The sequence below is a fragment of the Puma concolor genome, chromosome C1 (assembly GCF_028749965.1).
Source record: "Puma concolor isolate L17-30 chromosome C1, mPumCon1.1.hap2, whole genome shotgun sequence".
NCBI classification, from domain to species: domain Eukaryota; kingdom Metazoa; phylum Chordata; class Mammalia; order Carnivora; family Felidae; genus Puma; species Puma concolor.
Window position 1 is genome coordinate 75,595,629 of NC_141674.1, and position 20,946 is coordinate 75,616,574.

The window sequence follows — 20,946 nt, forward strand, 5'->3', positions numbered from 1 at the left end:
TTAAATTACTATTTCAAGTTATATGTACGTGTGTGTGTGTGTGTGTGTTTACTTCAGGTTTGGCTCTAACAAAATAACAACTTAAAGTTAGACTTTAATTATAAGTTTTGTCAAAATTCCATGTGACAAGTATTCAAAGGTAACCCAGAGAAAGAAGTGATTACCCAAAGCAGAAGAAAGAAGAAAAGCAGGATATTAACTAACTGTAACCAACACCGGTTGTAGTATTCATTTATTCTTGTGAAGCTTAGAAAAGTTGAATTTATTGCCATGGTGCTCAAAAGGAAAGAAGGGAACAAATACAATTCTAAAGATTTTATAGTTAGAAGAATGTTGGAATCTACTGCTTTTGAAAACTCAAGTCAGAGATCCTCAAGATAACTAAACAAAATATTTCTTTAGATAGCAGTTTGAATCATAGTATAATAACATTAACGTATTTAAGTAATCTACTAAAATCAAAATTGGTTATTGGTATTGCAACCCACTTCTCCACAGCTGTGGACCTTATTATCTCACTAGAACAACTTCAATCATCTCCCTATTTGTCATCTTGTCTTCTTATCAAATGGTCCCCTTTTTAGTTCTAGGGTGAAGCTCACTGACCTGGAAAGTTGCTTAATACAGCAAAAAAAAGATAAATTCATTGGTTAGGAAATGGATCTCTGGGTTAAGAACCCAGCTCTGCTACTAAGTAGTTAATTAGATTCAGTAATATTCTTAATTCCCCCTCTCTCTCTCTTCTCTCTCATCTTTCTCATCTATTAATGGAGATATAATAGTACCAATCTCATTGGACTTTTGTGAGATTGGAATATTTGTAAAGCTCTTAACATAATACCTACTACATCATAAATACTCAAATCATATTAACCAGTTAGCCATTGTTATGAGTTGTAAAGGGTGTTAATTACTATGTTCATGAATCTTATGGTCTATTTTTATTTTCAAGCTACCATCAAATGAAAATGTTGGATTTTGCTTTTGTCTTTAGCAAATGGTGGGACCAAAATCTAATACCTGGAAGAATGTCCACATTTAAATTAATCTGAGTAGATAAAAGGGTACAAGAGAATGAACTTGTCCTCATATGTAGGAAGATGTTATAGACATTAATATTTTCCCCCACAGGTGAAAAAGGACTATAAGGAAGTGACATCTTTTTCTCCCCACATCATCATAAATGCTTTTCTAACCAAAATCCTTTCTGTTCCATTACAACCACACTAGCTCAAGATCTGAGACCTAAACTGGTATTGCAAGCAAGGTGGATTGACTGAAGATAATATGGGAAACTATTTAAGAGCTTAGGGCAATGTTCCACACAAAGGTTGCATTAATGTCTTTTTGATGTTTCATGTTACAATGCAATAAATTCCTTTCAGAATTTACCATCTCGAACAATTTGGTTCCAGGGGAGAATTATTCTTATCTAAAAATTTAAGTGTCCTTTTATCCAAGAAACTGGCAACTAATTTCATTTTCTATTTGCTCATGCAGCCACAAAGTTCAGTCCCAAGTTAATGTTAATTACAACACTATATTGAACCTAGGCAACTAAAACATTTGCTTCCTCCTCGTCTTGTGTGACACTGATTCTCCATTACATAAATTTCTACTTATATATTATACACGGAAAACTTTTTAATATGAGTTAGCTTAAATGCTCTTTAGAAGTAGATCAAGTACTTAATCAATTACTTTAAAAATAATTCATGTTGAAAATCTTAAGGAATTCCAACTCAATAGCAAAACTGTATGTGATGAAAACTGTGCCGTTTCTTTTTATCATTTCACAAAATGAGCTGTACATTTGGACAAAACACAGGAAAAGTGATTTCCAAACCTCAGAGTATAAGACATCTTAAGGGGTTTTAAATAAGAACAGAGCTTGGGAGCCAAACATACCCAGCTCTCAGGCAAAAGGACAGCAAAAACCTCTGGGCACCACGGTCTCTCCTTCTCTCACAACAAATGAAGAAATAATAATCACTGTTTCATTAACATCATAATTTTTTTTAAGAAAATAAGTTATATACGAAATGTTACCATGCTTCTAATTTTAGATTTGTATGGCATGTCAGAACTACATACAACAGCTTCAGGTAATATAAAAACCATTGCTTTTTGGTGACAAAACTACGTGGAATGTAGCTATGTGACTTCAGCAAGTTACTTAAAGCTTTCTAAGTGTTCACATCTTTAAAAATGGAGCTAACAACACTTTCTTCAAAAGGGTGTGTGGAAGTGCTAGGCATGTAGTAGCCCCTCAATAAATATTATTTTTCTTCTTTACTTCATTTCAGTAAATTCTAAAATAGCATTTTAATATTCCCCGATAGCATCAACCTTTTAGAAACCACCTTTTTCTTCAGTAAAAAGGAAACGAAAATTTTACTCAAAGGAACACAGGGTATGTATATTACTTCACATACCTGTATATCAAACTACAGACTAGAACAAGATGATAGCAAATTCGATGTTTAATGGAATACCTGTAACCATGTTAATAACAGTTGCATTTAAGGTCAGGGACCTAAAGTCAAAATGATTATATAAAACAAAACAAAACAAAACAAAAACAGACATAACGAAAAGCCATTTTTCCACAGACAAAATGCTGATATGGCTTTGACAGCAATCTTTACTCCCTAATTCTGATGTAATTTCACACATAAGTTTCCATATATTTGAAATAATAAAAACCCTTACAAACCTAGCAAAGACACATCAGCTATGATGAAGTATCCCCCATCAGGAACTATGGGTTTTAGGCCAAGACTTTCAAGTAAATGTATCATCCGATCTCTTTTTACTTCTAACTCTTTTGGCAAAGAATTAAAGTAACACTCTGGGTCATCCATGCGCTTGATGTCAATCCAAAAAGCTTGAGCCAAGGCTTCCTGCATGTTAAGATTGAAACATGTGGAAAGGAAATACAGTAATGTTATTTATTGCTGAGTTTACTGGTGTAATAGAGACTACCCTAAGTAACATTATTGGGGGGGGGGGAAAAGTCATTCAGGGAATTACAGTTAAATTCCTGTGAACCTATGTTAGACTGCATTAATGGAGGAATCGGTTACATACAAATGATCAAATCTAATGTGAAGAACTGAGAATTAGGCATGACGATCCAAATTAAAAGAGAGGTACTGTATAAAGATGGCTTACTTGGAAATGAAAAGACATTAAGTTATTTTCCACTGAGGTCAGCTATAGAATGACTTGCTAGATCTAAGTGTGAAAGATGATGGACTAGACAGCCTTTTCCCATTACCTTGGAGGATGCAGTGGAAATGAAAGCTGACCCACTATGTCACTCCCCATAGGTATGCAATCATTCTCATCTAAATGGTAATCCCTGTTCTAATCATCCATATCCCAGAAGTGTCTAAGTGTCACAGGGATTAGAAAAGAATTTCTGGGGCATGTGGAGTCACTTCTGTACCATTCCTCAGCAAACTCAGAAGTGACAGGAGAGAAATTGGTCCAAGAGGAAAAAAACAATGTTGTTAAAGGCGACCAGGTAGGTGTCTGAGAAGGCAACAAGTCAGGAAAAGGTAAACAAATCTGAATCTGGACACACATAAAGAACAAGGATCTGTACAAGCAGGAGGACAGAAGCTTGGTAGGTGAGTGTGAACTGAAACCCCTTAGAAATACCAGTTCTCAGGGGTGCCTGGGTGGCTCAGTTGGTTAAGAGTCCAACTTGATTTCGTCTCAGGTCATGATCTCACAGTTTGCAAGACTGAGCCCCCTATTGGGGGCTCTGCATGGAGCCTGGTTTGGAGTCTCTCTTTCCCCCTCTCTTCCCTCCCCTACTTGCTCACATGTTCTCTCTCTCACAAAACAAACAAATAAACTTTAAAAAAGAAAAAAGAAAAGAAATATCAGTTCTCAGAGCAAACAAGGACATCTAAGCAAATAATCAAGACTCTGGGAATAATTAAGAGATAGAGGGGCAGAGCAAAGTAGCTAAATTAAAAAAAAAAATTAATCAGAACCGAGAGGTATCAAGAATTAAAGGATGGGGTGCCTGGGTGGCTCAGTCAGTTAAGCGTCCACCTCTTGAGTTCAGCTGAGGTTATGATCTCCTGGTTCATGGGATGGAGCCCCAAAATGATCTCTGCACTGCCAGTGAGAAGCCTGCTTGGGATTCTCTCTCTCCCTGTCTCTGCCACTCTTCTGCTCATGCACGCACTCACTCTCTCTCAAAATAAATAAACATTAAAAAAATTTTTTTCGGGGCGCCTGGGTGGCGCAGTCGGTTAAGCGTCCGACTTCAGCCAGGTCATGATCTCACGGTCTGTGAGTTCGAGCCCCGCGTCGGGCTCTGGGCTGATGGCTCAGAGCCTGGAGCCTGTTTCCGATTCTGTGTCTCCCTCTCTCTCTGCCCCTCGCCCGTTCATGCTCTGTCTCTCTCTGTCCCAAAAATAAATAATAAACGTTGAAAAAAAAAATTTTTTTTTTCAAAGAATTAAAGGATAAATTCATTCACTCAGTAATCATATACTGAATACCAATGTTAAATATTGGCATTGTGATAAAACACTGGGGATATAATGATAAACAAGATAAACATGGTCCTTGCCTTTATGGAGATTCTAGTTAGTATCTATTGGAGGGGGGCATGTAGAAGGGATGAGGAAACCAATACATGAAAAAGGCAGGCTATAATTTGTTCTGTTGGAAGAACGGAATCTGGTGTGACTGCAGAGTACCAAGAGAGACAGCATGGCAAGAGATGACACGGAGAGACAGAGAAGACTGCATGCCAAAAGAATCCACCAGGAAAAAAGAATTGATAATTCATAGTACTAAAAAAATCTTGGATAAATGAGGATCCGCTGCTTCAGCCTAGGAATCTGTGGTCGCCCTGGAAGCATGGGCCAGTTTCCAAACATGGCTATCTGACTACACGGAAAAAAACCAGGCACTTAGCTGAAAGGGAGGGTCAGATGGTTCAGAAAAAGAAGTTCCAGATCCTTAGGTGAATCTTGCTTTTTCCTCAGCAACTTATTCACTCCCTATAGTAGGAGATATTGCCCTAGAAAATTCAAAGCTCAAGAGACATAAACATCGATCCTAACTGTAGTATTATACTGGACTCTTTCTGTCTCTTACCCCACCATGTAACCCAATGGCAAATACAGTCAGCTCTACCTTCAAAATATATTCAGAACCCAATCACCTTCCACCACTTCACCATCCCTATATTGGTTCAGTCAACTACTGTCTCTCTCGGTTCACTTCAACAGTCTTCTGATTCAATAAAGCAGCCAGAGTCCCTTTGATGACACAAGTTAGATGATGCAATCCTTGTGCTCAAATTCTCCAGTGGCTTCCGATCTCACTCAGCCTTGACAGTGATAAACATGGCCTTACTTGATCTGGCTCCTTTTGTTCCTCCTACTCTTGTCCTTTGATCATCTGATCCCAGTCTCATGTTTTTCACTGATATAAGTATGACAGCCAGAATACCTACCCCAGGGCCTTTGCACTTGTTCTCGCAGTCTGGAAGGTTCTTCTCTAGGTAACTATGTGGCTACTTAACCTTCAGTTTGTAGCTCAAATGACCCCTTCTCAGTGAGACTTTCAAAGATTACTCCATTTAACACTGTATATTTTCCCCTTAACACTTTATATCCTTCCTCTTACTTGCTTTAATTTTCTCTGTTGTATCTATCAACATCTGACATATTATTAAAATATTTACTTCTTGGGGCACCTGGGTGGCTCAGTTGGTTAAGTGTCTGACTTTGGCTCAGGCCATGATCTCACAGTCCCTGAGTCTGAGCCTCGCATCGGGCTCTGTGCTGACAGCTCAGAGCCTGGAGCCTACTTGAGATTCTGCAACTTCCTCTCTCTCTGCCCCTACCCTGCTCCCACCTCTGTCTGTCTGTCTGTCTGTCTCTATTGGCACCTCATCAAGATAAAAATCTTCTGCACTGCAAAGGAAACAATCAACAAAACTAAAAGGCAACCGACGGGATGGGAAAAGATATTTGCAAGTGACATATCGGATAAAGGGCTAGTATCCAAAATCTATAAAGAATTCACCAAACTCCACACCCAAAAAACAAATAATCCAGTGAAGAAATGGGCAGAAGACAGGACACTTTTCTAAAGAAGACATCCAGATGGCCAACAGGCACATGAAAAGATGCTCAACATCACTCCTCATCAGGGAAATACAAATCAAAACCACACTAAGATACCACCTCACACCGGTCAGAGTGGCTAAAATGAACAAATCAGGAGACTATAGATGCTGGAGAGGATATGGAGAAATGGGAACTCTCTTGCACTGCTGGTGGGAATGAAAACTGGTGCAGCCACTCTGGAAAACAGTGTGGAGGTTCCTCAAAAAATTAAAAATAGATCTACCCTATGACCCAGCAATAGCACTGCTAGGAATTCACCCAAGGGATACAGGAGTACTGATGCACAGGGGCACTTGTACCCCAATGTTTATAGCAGAACTTTCAACAATAGCCAAATTATGGTAAGAGCCTAAATGTCCATCAGCTGACGAATGGATAAAGAAGATGTGGTTTATATATACAATGGAATACTACTTGGCATTGAGAAAGAATGAAATCTGGCCATTTGTAGCAACGTGGATGGAACTGGAGAGTGTTATGCTAAGTGAAATAATTCAGGCAGAGAAAGACAGATACCATGTGTTTTCACTTATACGTGGATCCTGAGAAACTTAATAGAAGACCAGAGGGGAGGGGAAGGGGGAAAAAAAGTTACAGAGAGGGAAGGAGGCAAACTGTAAGGGACTCTTAAATACTGAGAACAAACCAAGGGTTGATGGGAGGTGGGGGAGAGGGGAAAGTGGATGATGGGCATTGAGGAGGGCACCTGTTGGGATGAGCACTGGGTGTTGTATGGAAACCAATTTGACAATAAATTATATATAAACATTTTTTTAATAAAATGTTCTTCTTTATTATCTGCATACTCCCAATAGGCTGTAAGCTCAATAAGGGAAGAATTTCTTTATGCTGTATTTCTTCTACTAGCAAATATTTGTTGAATAAGTGAATGGATTGATTTTGAGTGGATGAAATGAGTTTAATATGTATAAAACCAGAAGTCAAAACTAACCTTTATTATGACATTGCTTTAGAGAGTCACAGGAAAGAGAATTTTAAAACAAAATTTTGTCTCACTCAGTAGATATTTTTGGCAGGAAGCAAAAAAAGTAAACTTACTATAGCCACACATTTCAATCTTTCAGCCTTCTAACAGCCTTCCAGAAAAAGATATTTTTTTCAGTGATCTGATTATTCACGGAATGATGGTACACATATCCCTGTTTTATAATTTATTTAAAAAAAACACACAGAAACAATATAAAAAAGATATACATTAAAAAGTCTTGTACCCACCCCTATCCCTATCTATTCATATCGCCTATTCCTCATACCCATACAAATAGCCACTTTTAGTAGCCTCTCACAGATCCTTCCAGATATCCTTTAAGAAAATAAAAGTGTATGGTTTCTCCCTTTCTTATACAGGATATAGCACAAATACACACTACTCTGTATGTTGCTCTTTTAACCTTATAGTATATTCTGGAAATCTTTCCATATCGATAATTATAGAGCTTCCTCCTTCTTTCCCTCTCTCTTTCCTTTCTTTTCATTTTTAAATAGTCATGGTGACAGACAGAATAATGGACCCCAAAGGTGTCTAGGTGTTAAAACCCAGAACCTATAAATATGTTACTCTACATAGTAAAATAAACTTTGCAAATGAGGTTTAAATTAAGGATCTCAAAACGCAGAGATTATCTTGGATTATTCATGGGCCTAATACAATCATAAGGATCCTTGTATGGGAAAGAAGGTAGCAGGAGAGTCAGAATCATGTTAGAGTTATGTGACCTCAAGCCAAGGAATGTGAGTAGCCCCTAGAAGATGGAAAAGACAAGCAACGAATACGCCCTTACAACCTGCAGAAGGAACACCAGTATGGAGACACCTTGTTTTTAGCCCTGTAAGACCCATTTCTGACTGTTGCCTCCAGAACTGTAAGATTAAAAATTTGTGTTGTTTTAAGCCACTAAGTTTGTGGTAATTTGTCACAGAGAAATGGGAAACTAATGCAAAACTCAGATAATATTTAAATGTTTGGCTAGACCATGGTTTATTTAATTGCCAGTGGATGGATAATGTGCATCCCCTATCTTCTGCAATGAATGGCCACGCACATACAGAGCTTCTTGCTTCTCATGTATACAGATAATAGCAACAGAGTAAACTCCCAGAAGATGGATTCCTGCTTTGGAGCACATGCACATCTATAATTTTGCTTGGTGTTGTCACTGTCCTTCACTGAGTCTGTTCTACTTTGCAATCCCACCAGTGTTCGAAGCTAAAACTCAATGACTTTAAACAAACCAAAAAACCATTCTAGTAACACCTTCACCAAAAGACCATGCTTCAACCCCAAGTTACTCTAACACCTACCTGTAAAGGTGTAGCACAAGTATAAACAGTGTTTTGTTGAACTGTCTGTAAATGTTTTATCAAATGATTAGGACCAATGGACCAGCCAAGCTGAAAAAGGAAAAAAAGAAAAGCAGATTTCAGAAAGTGAATCTAACTGTATGTATTAAATCTGATAGAGTAGCTCAGCTTAATGTAATTATTAAACATATGTAATTCTAAAATGTTCACTCTATGAAAGTAGTGTAGTTATTAGTATTTGCTCATCATTTCAACACTGTTCTGTGGGCAAGTTTCCCACCGGAGTCACTAAAATCTGTCTTCAGAAGGTAAATAGTGCCCACAATCATTATAACCCTTTTCTTTTCTAATTCGCTACTTCTGAAGGTCTAAAAACTCATAACAAAGCTTATTTGAGTTAGATAAAAGTAACTCTGAATGTGGGCCTAAGGGACTCTTCATTAATTTGGTTCTGCAGGCCCCATTTTTGACACTCCTTGCTTCTTGGCCATGTTCAGGATAGGGCTGGTTGGAAGATAATCAAGCTTCAATTGGGTAAATTGTTAATGTATTAATTACATAGTGCAGTGCTTAAGTACATAAATTCTGAAGCTGGATTGCCTGGCTGGCTTGAGTTTATTAGCAGTATAACCTCAGGCAACTTACTTAACTTCTCTTACTAGTTTTATTATCTATAAAATGGGGATAATAAATTATACTCACTTCATAATGCCATTATGAGAATGAGTATGTGCAAAGCACTTAGAACCTGGCACATAGCAAGTGCCAAAATATTAGCTATTATTATGTATTATATTTTTCCTCCTTTTTTATTAATCTGCAATAATCTGAACATTCTTTGCAAAAAAGAATGCCATTGGTTGGTTACTTATAAAATGAAAAATGACTATTTTTCTGCCATTTGCAATGACATGGATGGAGCTACAGAGTATTATGCTAAGTGAAATAAGTCAGAGAAAGGCAAATACCATGTGATTTCACTCATATGTGGAATTTAAGAAACAAAACAAATGAGCAAAGGAAAAAATGAGAGAGAGAGAGTGACACACACACCCAAGAAATGGATGTGTAGCTAGAGAGAACAAACTGAGTGTTAGTGGACGGGAGTGGAGGTGTAGGGGGATGGGTTAAATAGGTGATGGGGATTTAAGAGGGCACCTGTATGAGCACTGGGTATGGTAATGAAGTGATGAATCACTAAATTCTATACCTGAAACTAATATTACACTGTATATTAACTAACTAGACTTTAAATAAAATTTTAAAAAACTTTAAAAAAAAAGAAAGAAATGATTAGGTCTCAAAAAGGAGAAAGGTCAACAGGAAAGCTGAATGAGTAAACAAAAGGTAAGTACAAAAACCTGGGTAAACTGAATATATATGCATTTAACACACACACACACACTCTCTCTCTCTCTCTCTCTCTCTCTCTCTCTCTCTCTCCAAGAAATAAAATACGTGTCTGTTTTTAAGCAATTATTCTTTTGCATCTTACCTTCCAGCCAGTTACACTGAAAGTCTTTCCGGCACTTCCTATCGTTATTGTTCTCTCCCACATACCTGGAAAAGTAGCTAAACCGGAAAAAGAAAAAAAAAGGTTAAATAATTGCTCTCCAGTCAATCTACATTCAGTATAACTTAAAAACATACATGTAGTATAATGCAGTCGGTATATTTCAGTAGGTTTTTTTTTTTTTAATTTTTTAATGTTTATTTATTTTTGAGAGAGAGAGAGACAGAGCTTGAGAGGGAAAGGGGCAGAGAGAGAGGGAGACACAGAATCTGAAGTAGGCTCCAGGCTCCGAGCTGTCAGCACAGAGCCCAATGTGGGACTCGAACTCATGAACTGTGAGACCATGACCTGAGCCAAAGTTGGACGCTTAACCAACTGAGCCACCTAGACGCCCCTATTTCAGCAGGTTTTTAAAATATAATGTAACTTTAAGCCAAACATAGTTGAAAATGTCACAGTGCTTAAAAATACTGTATAATATGTGATAGATTAAATAATGTTAACTAGCAAAATCACTTCCAGGGTCAGAAGTGGCAGAGGTGTCAGTAGGCAGCGTTCCGGGCAGTGGTTGCACAGTCGTGGCGTGGCACCTGGTGCTCAGTGTCAGTGGTAGCTGTGCATTCACTAATACTGCACTCTTCCTGTGGCACCATTTTGATTGTGGTCCTGGCCATTGTTGACTCGCCTCTACTCTGCCCATTTTCAGAGTCTACCTCTACAGGATTCCTAAGACAATGTTTCTTAAAATGTGGTTCTCACACCAGTACTAGCAATATCAATGGGGAACTTGTGAGGAAGGCAAACTATTGGACCATATCTCAGATCTCCTCAATCAGAAACTCTGGGGGTAGGGCCCCGCGATGCATGTGTGCATGTGTGTTTTGGTAACAATTTTAAGATATATATCCCACACCATAAAATTTACTTATTTAAATTGTCTAATTCAATGGTTTTTAGTATATCTGCAGAGCTGGGCAACCAGTTTTCGAACATTTTTTTTCACCCCAAAAGCCCATACCTTTTAGGTACCACCCCTTAATATCTCCGTGGCCAATAGCCCTAGAACTTGTCTGAATGGAGTTTATTTGGCATATTTATTCTCTCCATAATGCACACCACAATCTTCTTATACTTCAAAACATCAGCCAGCACTTCAGCACTATGCTACGGGGTTTATTTTAAACAACAAAATCACCATGAAAAGGGCACTTGTTTATAGTATAAGCTGAAATAAGGCAGAGTGTTGCCTTGTTGACCTCAACTGAGAATACACATATTAGGTGACTCAAATTTTTTGCCCCTCTTGGCACATCTGTGAATGAAGCGCTGTGAGTATTGACTTTGAAGTTACAAATAGATTTCTGCGAGTAGGTGATTCACAAATATGGATTCCACAAATAATGAGAAATGACGGTGTAAACGTTTTCAAGTGATTGACATCTTTAATAAAATCATTCATTCACATACTCATTTGCTTATCAAACATTTATTACCAATGACCAGGTCCCAGGGACTAAGCCATGTCTAAAAGAAACAAAGATGAGAAAAAAGCACATCCTATCTTTGAAGAGCTTATGGTCTAGCGGGGATGGGAGAAAAGTAAAACAACAGTCATATACAGTGTGTAAGTGCTGTAATAGTAAGCGGCATGGAGTATCATGCAAGGACAGAAGGTGTTAGGAGTAGCTTTCTGCAGCCAGTAAAGCTTAAGCTGAGACCTGGAAGACCATGTAGACTTCTGCCAGTCAGAGAAGGGGAGGAAAGGTATTTGGGGCAAAGAGAATGCAGGTAAAATCATACAGGTATAAAATGCAGGAGCTTGTGAATTCTGCCCCAAATTGGTAAATTATTCCCTTGTTAATCTTTGGAGAGTGCTACCTATGCTGCTCTTTGTTCCCTTTTTTTAATGTTTATTTATTTTTTACAGAGAGCGCACGAGCGGAAAAGGGGGAGAGAGAGAGGGAGACACAGAATTGGAAGCAGGCTCCAGGCTCTGAGCTGTCAGCACAGAGCTTGACACGGGGCTCGAACTCATGAACCACAAGATCATGACCTGGGCCAAAGTCAGCGCTTGACCAACTGAGCCACCCAGGCGTCTCCCTATGCTGCTCTTTGTATTCCTCAAGTAGTTTAGATGTTAAGTTCTTCACATGCAATCCCATGAGTTTTTCACTTGTTTTTCAGAGGTACAGTAGATACTCTTGTATTGTTCTAAGAGTGTTGGTATACATAAAGAGAAAACAAATAGCCATTTGTGTGTGATCTAAGCTACTGTTTTCTTAATCTTCTCATATACAAGTCAAGTGGCTACTAAAATGTAAGGTAGCTAAAGAAATTTCCAAAATGGAAATTCATATGTAATCAGTCCACTGTGAAATACCTGCCAATATCTGTAAAGGTAGGAAAACTACATAAATCAGGATGTTATAATTGTATTCTCTGTGGAGTAAAACAAAACCCAAAAATAATAAAGAAAATATTTAGAGAATTCAAAGAAAGAATATTCTAACATTTGATATAAATATCCTATCATTTCAAGTTTTGAAACAGTTCTAGTATTCCAAAAGAATACCATGACACATGTCCCACTTTCCTATTTGACCAGAGAAAATCTAAACTATGTATAATGCAGAGTATCACCTCTTTTAAAGTAATAATATGTATCCAAAACCCGGAAAGTCTATTAGTAAACACAATATTTAGAAATAAGTTCTTTAAGGGGCACCTGAGTGGCTCTGTCAGTTAAGCATCCGTCTTCTGCTCAGGTCATGATCTCACCATTCCCGAGTTCCAGCCCTGCCTCAGGCTCTGTGCTGAAAGCTCAGAGCCTGGAGCCTGTTTCAGACTCTGTGTTTCCCTCTCTTTCTCTGCTCCTCCCCTGCTTGTGCTCTGTCTCTCTCTCTCACAAATAAATAAACATGAAAATCAGAAATAAATTCTTTGAAATTAAGAATTACCCAGAGAAACGAATACAATCCTAACATGTTTTCTTAAGTTATATCCAAAGGAAATCAAAACCACCCACATGTCAAATGTAGGTTTCATTCACAAAACATCAATGTAATAGTTTTGGTATAATATTTTTTTGAAAAGAGCTAAGCAATTTTGATGGCTATTTTAGCCATTTTAAAAAATGGATGTCTTTTTTCAAAGAGTAAGCTAATCAACTGAATAACTTACAAGGAATTTTATATTATTTGTCTAAATGCCAAAAGATTAGTATATCAATATAAATGTATTAATATCTTTTTTATAGAAGAGAGGTTTCTCTGTTGACTGACATGTCATTTTACAGAAATGCAGAGACATCATTTGAATCAAGAATCTGATCCAAGAACAAATTCTACTACTTCATTAAAAAGGGCCCTAAGGAATTTTTTTAAAACATCTGGATGTTCATATCCTCTCCAAGACTTGGGGAGCCACAGAAATTAAAGCAAACAGGTAGAACAGAAGACCACAACACTGTGTGTGAATCTAGAAGAAAAAAAAAATCTTTGCATGTCTGATCATTTTTAAAAAATGGTACCTAGGAGTGCCTGGCTGGCTCAGTTGGTAGAGCATGCCACTCTTGATCTCAGGGTTGTGAGTTCAAGCTCCATGCTGGACATAGTGATTACTTACAAAACACAACCTAGGGGCACCTGGCTGGCTGGCTGGCTGGCATGTGAGTCTTGGTCTTGGGGTTGAGTTCAAGCCCCATGGTGGTCGTAGAGATTACTTACAGGCATAAATAAAAGTAAAAAGGAAAACTGATATCTAGTATTAAGCTTAGGTTGCATTTGTATCTGAAAGGCAAGTGGTCATTGCACTTCTCATTTATGACCCGTGGTCCTTAAATCAGCTGCAGCAGCAATAACAGTTATTTACAGGTGGCTTAGACTTCAACAGAAGTCAGATAAAGATTATAGACAGAAGGAAGAATGCTACCCCAGGGAAAATGGCCTCAGTGAAAGCATAAGGGTGATGCTAATTCACAATGTATGGCTGGAAAGCTTTATTGTGTTATATTAAAGAACTACTACCACACTCTGCAAATTAATGGAATAGTCACTTTGCATCTTTCGTGTATTCATATTTGATAGAATACCTAAGTTTTCATGGAACCAAACCACTCCCTAAATAATGAAATAGTGAGTTCATTTTTTTTTTTTTTTTTGTTTTAACTTTATGGGCTGTTATAACAACTAAAATATCTGAGTTAAAAATATAGGTCTTGGGGCACCTAGGTGGCTCAGTCAGTTAAGCGTCCAACTTCAGATTCTGTGTCTCCTTCTCTGTTCCTCTCCCACTCACACTCTGTATCTCTCTCTCTCTCTCAAAAATAAAGATTAAACATATATATTTTTTTAAATATATAGGTCTTGATATCTTTAGCAAGTAATATGTGTTACACTTTTACTATGAAGGGCTTATATGAGGTTTAAACAATATAATAAAGGTTTAAACAATAACTCAAGATCATTTAAAGTTATCTATTGGAAAAATATTGCTGAACTTAGTTAACTAAAACTCTAAGGACTTGAGACATTATCACTTAGAAATGAATATATGTGTTGAGTACAAAATTATATTTATTAATTAGCTAGATGCCTATTCCTCTGTTTAATTGTTAAAAATTACAAAAAAGGGGTGCCTGGGTAGTTGGGTTGGTTAAGTGTCCGACTTCAGCTCAAGTGATGATCTCATGGTTTGTGAGTTCAAGCCCCGCATCAAGCTCTGCACTGACAACACGGAGCCTGCTTGGGATTCTCTCTTTTTCTCTCTCTCTCCGCCTCTCCCCCAATCTCTCTCAGAATAAATGAACTTAAACATTTTTTTCAATTACAAAAAATAATTATTTGTCTATGTTGACCTGATTTTCGACTGGGAATAGTTCAATGATCTGAAACAGAGGTCATCAACAAAAAGGGTGAACGAAGGTGAACTCTGATGCAATTTTGACATGAAACAGCAGTTTGCTGTGTTGAGGCACCATGCCTTGCACATCTCTGGCTGCCTTCTCTGTTTATCAATTCTCCCTGAGAAAATTCTCTTCCATGGGTTCCACCACCAACAAAATTTTGACGACTGCCAAAACCCTTTCCCCTCATGATTTGATCCTAACTGTCAGGCCTATAATTCTACTTGTCTCCAGACATCTTCTCTTCTAGGCCTCATAGAGACTGAAACTTAGCAAGACTAAAGAAAGCATGAGAGGCAGGAATATTCCTTACTCCCCACAGAGCTGCCCCTCCTCTGTTCACGTCCACCTCTGCTTACAGGCCTCACCACTGCTGAAGGGGCTGGGCCAGAGATTTCAGAATCCCACTGGCTGGTTCCCTTCCCACCTTCAGATGTTATACTCTGCCCTATTGTTGACTTCTAAATAGCCCACTTGTGTCAACTCCACTGCTAGGGCATCTAACTCACTTCAGGTCCTCGCCTGTAACTGGTTCTTACCTTATAAAACAAATCCAATCAAGGAACCCATTCCCTTGTCTTGGCACACCTCCTGCAGTAGTTCTCAAATTATGCTTCGCTGGAACTTTGGTGATCAAATTAATGTGTAGAATTTTTTTTTTAATCGATTTTAAGTTTTCCTCCATGAAATTTTCTCAAGCACCTAAAGTACTACCTTTTATCTGATAGTGTATGCTACCAACAGTGAAATAAATGAACATTTAGTGAGAGGCAAAATCAGAAAAACTCTGATATGTCTGTATCAATGGCTCTTTGTACAAATATGCACACAACCGGGATTTTTATATTGACTCCTTCTAATTATTAAGTTTCTATTAAGAAAATTGCTTCTAGTTTCAAAATGGAAGGCAACGTATCCCTATTCTACAATGTGAACATTGTGGCTTCAAGGTGCTCTACACTAACATTGAGTTTCAGAACCACTTACCTCCTCAACAAGTTTAAACTTTGTTCTCATAATCAAGACTGCCAGAATTACTCTACTTTTCCATTATCATCTGTGACTGTTATAATATATCCTTATAAGCCACTTGCCCTAATCTTAAGTATATCTTGATCTGTTATGCCTTCTTGCCTCAGTCCACATTAGTTTATCTGATAGGAATTTTAATGTTTTTAATTTTTAATTTTTATTTTTTGAAGGAGAGAGAGACAGAGCATGGGGGGGGGGGGGGGGGAGGAGCAGAGTGAGAGGGAGACACAGAATTTGAAGCAGGCTCCAGGCTCTAAGCTGTCAGCACAGAGCCTGATGCGGGGCTTGAACTCACAAACTGTGAGATCATGACCTGAGCTGAAGTCAGATGCTTAACCGGCTGAGCCACCCAGGTGCCCCCTGATAGGAATTTTATTTGTACCTCTCTGCTTAACAAATTCCATCTTTTGCCCACTCCTCTGTTGATCTTCTCAAGCAGCTGCTTTGTCCTCCATATTTCTACACTTTAAAACGTACCACAGGGATAATTATGATATATGAAGCAACTATTTATATACAAGCGCACTAATTTATTTATTGATATCTGCCACAGTGATTTCAGTTTTTCTTCCCTTATCTCCTTCATATTTCCTATTCATTTCTTCATCAATTACTTTCTGATTACCTAACACGTGCAAGATCCTATGCTAGAAACTGCACATTCAGAAGTCACTAAAACAAACAAATATCCTATGTTCCAGCAGGTTAGAAGTAAACTATATAGAAGTAAACTATATATATTATTATAATAGAAAAAACAAAACAGAACAAAAAAAAAAATAAAGCAAAGCAAATTCTGGAAGAAAGACTTATAACTATCTTAAATGTGGCCATAAAAACTGGTATCTGAATAAAGCCCTGGGGGAGATTGAGCCATGTGGATATTTGGGGGAAAAGTGTTTCCAGGCATAGAAAGGGCAAATGTACAGACCCAAAGGTTGCAACCCAGCATATAGTCTTATGGTTGATATCAGTTTAGATAACCCCAGAAGACACCGAGGCAGGGTGTCTTGGGAGATGGCAGGGTAGTAATGATGAAACCTCAGGCAAGAGCCAAGCAGCAATAGCTTACTCACCCTGCAATTTTCTCCTGTCGACTTGGCATTTTGGCAACTTGCTCAGCAGAGACAGTCCAACTTGGGAACAAGTAAGCTCCCTGTATCTTATGTACCACGTAATAGATGCATTCTTGATAAAAAGCCAAGGATATGGGCAAAAGTATAACTTCTCTGGTTTCATACCCTTATAGTATGATCCAAAAATCTCTTCCCCAAAGTTTGTACTGCTTGTCTTTCAGTCTGTTTATTAATTCACTCAAGCATCATTTATCCAAATCCCATTTAAGTGCTCACACAGACCAATACCCATTGCAAGGACTATTTTAAAGCTGTTCTGGGATCCCTTCCAATTAGTTGTTCCACATGTGCCCAAACACATTTAGATTTGTGACTCTATGTAATAATCAGTACCTATTTTTACATGTTTATTTCCAGTATATACAAGCCATTCATAAACCTCATCACTGATGCAGAGTGTGTCATATTTGATGCAAAGGTCAGCAATTACTTGGAGTTCTTCTTTGGTATATACCTATATGTATTAAAGAAAACAAAAGAGCAGAGCCAATTATGATTCAACATGTGAGACAATGATAGGTCAGAAGACTGTATAAAGAGATCAAAGACTCACCTTGCCAATGGGGTTATGTGGAGTATTCAGTATAATCGCTTTGGTTTTGGAGTTAAACTTACTTGCCAGTTCTTGAGGATCCAATGTCCAGTCAGAACTAGACCATTTTTTCCCATCGACAGGTTTCTACATATGAAGAATCAAGATGTGATTTAATCCAATTAATTCATGTTTGCTGTCTTACAAATAAATAACCTAATGGCACAGGGTGGCGGGGCAGAGTAGAGAAAGGCATGGCAAAGGTAACTGAATAAACGACTAACAAAGAAAATAGAAATAACTAAGCTTTCATTCTGCCTAAGAGCCCAAGAGGACTTAAGTCTCATGCTCACACCTAGTAAATGGGAAAATAAACTCTGTCAACATAAACAGCTGTTAAAGTATGTACATGCCTTCAAAGGAGTCAGCTATAACTATGGTTAACATGTCTGAGACTGTAAGGCTAATACAAGATTCTGTGATTCACCTTAGTGTATTACTTATTATAGTAAGATGTTTAAAAAAGACAATAGTAGCATACTTTATTAAATTCCTTAGTAGCAAAAGTAAAAAAAAATAATTCATTCATAATTCCGAGATCAGACGAGATCGGGCACATTCAGGGTGGTTTGTCCTTAGACAATTCATTCATAATTCAACAAGCATTTATAAAGCACCCAGCCTATACCCTACACTGTTAGTCACTAGGGAGCAGGGCTACAAAAGTGAGTTAGAAATGGTCTCTGGGGTGCCTGGCTGGCTCAGTCGGGTGGAGTGTGCAATTCTTCATCTCAGAGTTGCAGGTTCGAGCCCCATGTTGGGTGCATATCACTTAAAAATAAAATCTTTAAAAAAAAAAAAAAAAAGAGGGGTGCCTGGGTGGCTGAGTTGGTTGAGCATCTATTTTACTCTTGATTTCAGCTCAGGTCTTGATCTCAACGGTTCATGGGTTCGAGCCCCACATCGGATTCTGTGCTGACAGTGTGGAGCCTGCTTGGGAGTCTCTCTCTCTCTCTCTCTCTCTCTCTCTCTCTGCCCCTCCCCTACTCCTGCATGCTCTCTCTCAAAATAAATAAACATTAAAAATGAGAAAAAAAAAAAAGAATTGGTCTCTGATCTGGTGGTGTTCATAGTTTATGGGGGAGACACATAACCACAAAAGAATGTTACATATAGTGTGGATATTGATACAACAGAGACACATGGCAAACACAGGATAAAGCAATAACAGCTGCCCTCTTAAAGATGTTGATTACCTTCAGCCATTGTAGAGATACACAGTAAATCCCAAAATGTAATAAAAGTAGAAACTTCATCAGTGACAAAGCAATTCTGTATATTTTCAAAGCATCTTAAAGTATATGTATCGCATTGGCAAACTTACAGGTCTTAAGGGAATAAAAACAGGTGTTGCTCCAGCCATTCTCACCATGGGCTCATAGCAGTCATAGAAAGGTACTATTACTATGACCTAAAATAAAAACCAAATAAGAATGTAACATATCAATCATTCATTCATTTAAAATATATTGTGTACCTCCTATGTGTGAGGTGCTGTCCTACATACTGAAATGCAGCAATGAAAAAACTGGCCTTCCTTGCCTTCATGCCTGCCTCTTCGTGGGAGAGGACATGGAAGAGACGTTAGAGACAGATGTGTCCAGGGAGTTCCGGCTCTCTTAATGAGATCCACAGAAGGGCTTACAGTGGGGATTCTTGAAATTATATGCAAGACTTTACATGTGCCTAGGTAGATTTTTCTGGGGAAAGAGGCCATAATTCCCATCACATCCTCCAAAGAATGTTCCAGCCAAAAACATGAAGAATTTCTTTAAGTTTTAAATGACAAACAAACAAAAAAATCAGAGAGGGGCAGAAACAAAAGACTCTGAGGAAAGATAACAGCAATGCTCTCCATTATGGAGAACTAATTTATAAGTATTATCCTGAGAATAAAGATGTTTCTCTTTGGTCAAAAGCACTCCAAAACAAATAGTGGACACAGGGAGACGAGTTAAGATGCTACTGTTATTGTCTGATACCCTCAGTTTCCCTCTGGTGACTTATACCTAGCTAGATTCAGTCTTTTTTCCCAATCTCTTGAGATATATTCCTTGTTCCTTTGCCCCTACATGCTCTCTCTCTCAGTCACCCGTGGGCTGGCTTTTAGGTCAGTGGGCCAATCCAACCAGTCCCTTTGGTATTCCACCCAGAGTCCACCAGCTTGGATCTAAGTAAGCATCCCTGATTTTTTACTTTTCTGTAAGGAAAGTCTGAACACATAATTTATATCTTTCATGTATATTCAATTTTTATTATCTTTTTAAACCTAACAATATTACATGAAAACTTCATATTATTACAGTTTTAATATTTATTATCTTTTAAGGAATTTTTTTTGATGTTTATTTACTTTTGAGAGAGATAGAGGCAGTGCAAGAGGGGAAGGGCCAGGGCCGGAGGGAGAGGGAGACACAGAATCTGAAGCAGGTCCAGGGTCTGAGCTGTCAGCACAGAGCCTGATGTGGGGCTTGAACTCACGGACCAGGAGATCATGACCTGAGCCGAAGTTGGACACTTAACTGACTGAGCCACCCAGGTGCCAACCCCCACCCCCCGCTGTTTGTTTGTTTGTTTTTTTAATATTTATTAGCTTAATGGCTATTTGGGAGTCTACTGAATTCTAAAATAAGTTTTAATCGTTTGCTTGTATACATAACAATGCTATATTTATTTGTGAGTATGTGTAGTTTCTCTATTTTTAAAAAATGTTTATTTATTTTGAGAGAGAGAGAGAAAAAGTGCAGAGAGAGGCAGAGAGAGGGAGAGAGAGAATCCCAAGCAGGGTCCACACTCAGTGCAATGTGGGGCTCAATCCCACAACTGTGAGACCACGACCTGCACCAAAATCAAAAGTCAGATGCTTAATTGACAGAGCCACCCAGGTGCCCCTGTAGTTTCTCTATTTTTAAACGGTTGAATAAATTCACATGATTGTTATTTTGCTAGATCAAAGAGTTGAAACATTTTTAGGGCACATTATACATACATACAGTCAAATTGCTTTAGGAAATTGGATAACTATAATTTCCTAAGTCAACACTAAGTTGTCTCACTTAACTTTCATTGGCTAAATTAGTGATATCTAACTGTTGCTCCAAATTTTTTTTTAATGTTTATTTATTTTTGAGAGAGAGACAGAGACAGAGACAGAGTGTGAATGGGGGAAGGGGCAAAGAGAGAGGGAGACACAGAATTTAAAGCAGGCTCCAGGCTCTGAGCTGTCAGCACAGAGCTTGATGTGGGGCTCAAACCCACAAACTGTGAGACAATGACCTGAG

At 38.2% G+C, this 20,946-nt stretch overlaps 1 protein-coding gene across 4 annotated transcripts in view; it reads right to left on the bottom strand.

Moving 5' to 3' along the window:
* Positions 1-20,946, bottom strand: part of KYAT3 (kynurenine aminotransferase 3) — a 74,151-nt gene that overhangs the window by 7,845 nt on the left and 45,360 nt on the right. For all 4 annotated transcript variants that reach the window (XM_086717469.1, XM_086717471.1, XM_086717470.1 and 1 more), the window contains exons 6-11: positions 18,990-19,076; positions 17,627-17,752; positions 17,407-17,527; positions 9,985-10,061; positions 8,490-8,579; positions 2,717-2,903 (exon numbers count right to left, since the gene is read on the bottom strand). In XM_086717469.1, the coding sequence (XP_086573595.1) occupies positions 2,717-2,903; positions 8,490-8,579; positions 9,985-10,061; positions 17,407-17,527; positions 17,627-17,752; positions 18,990-19,076 (688 nt within the window). The remainder of the gene's footprint in view (positions 1-2,716; positions 2,904-8,489; positions 8,580-9,984; positions 10,062-17,406; positions 17,528-17,626; positions 17,753-18,989; positions 19,077-20,946) is intronic.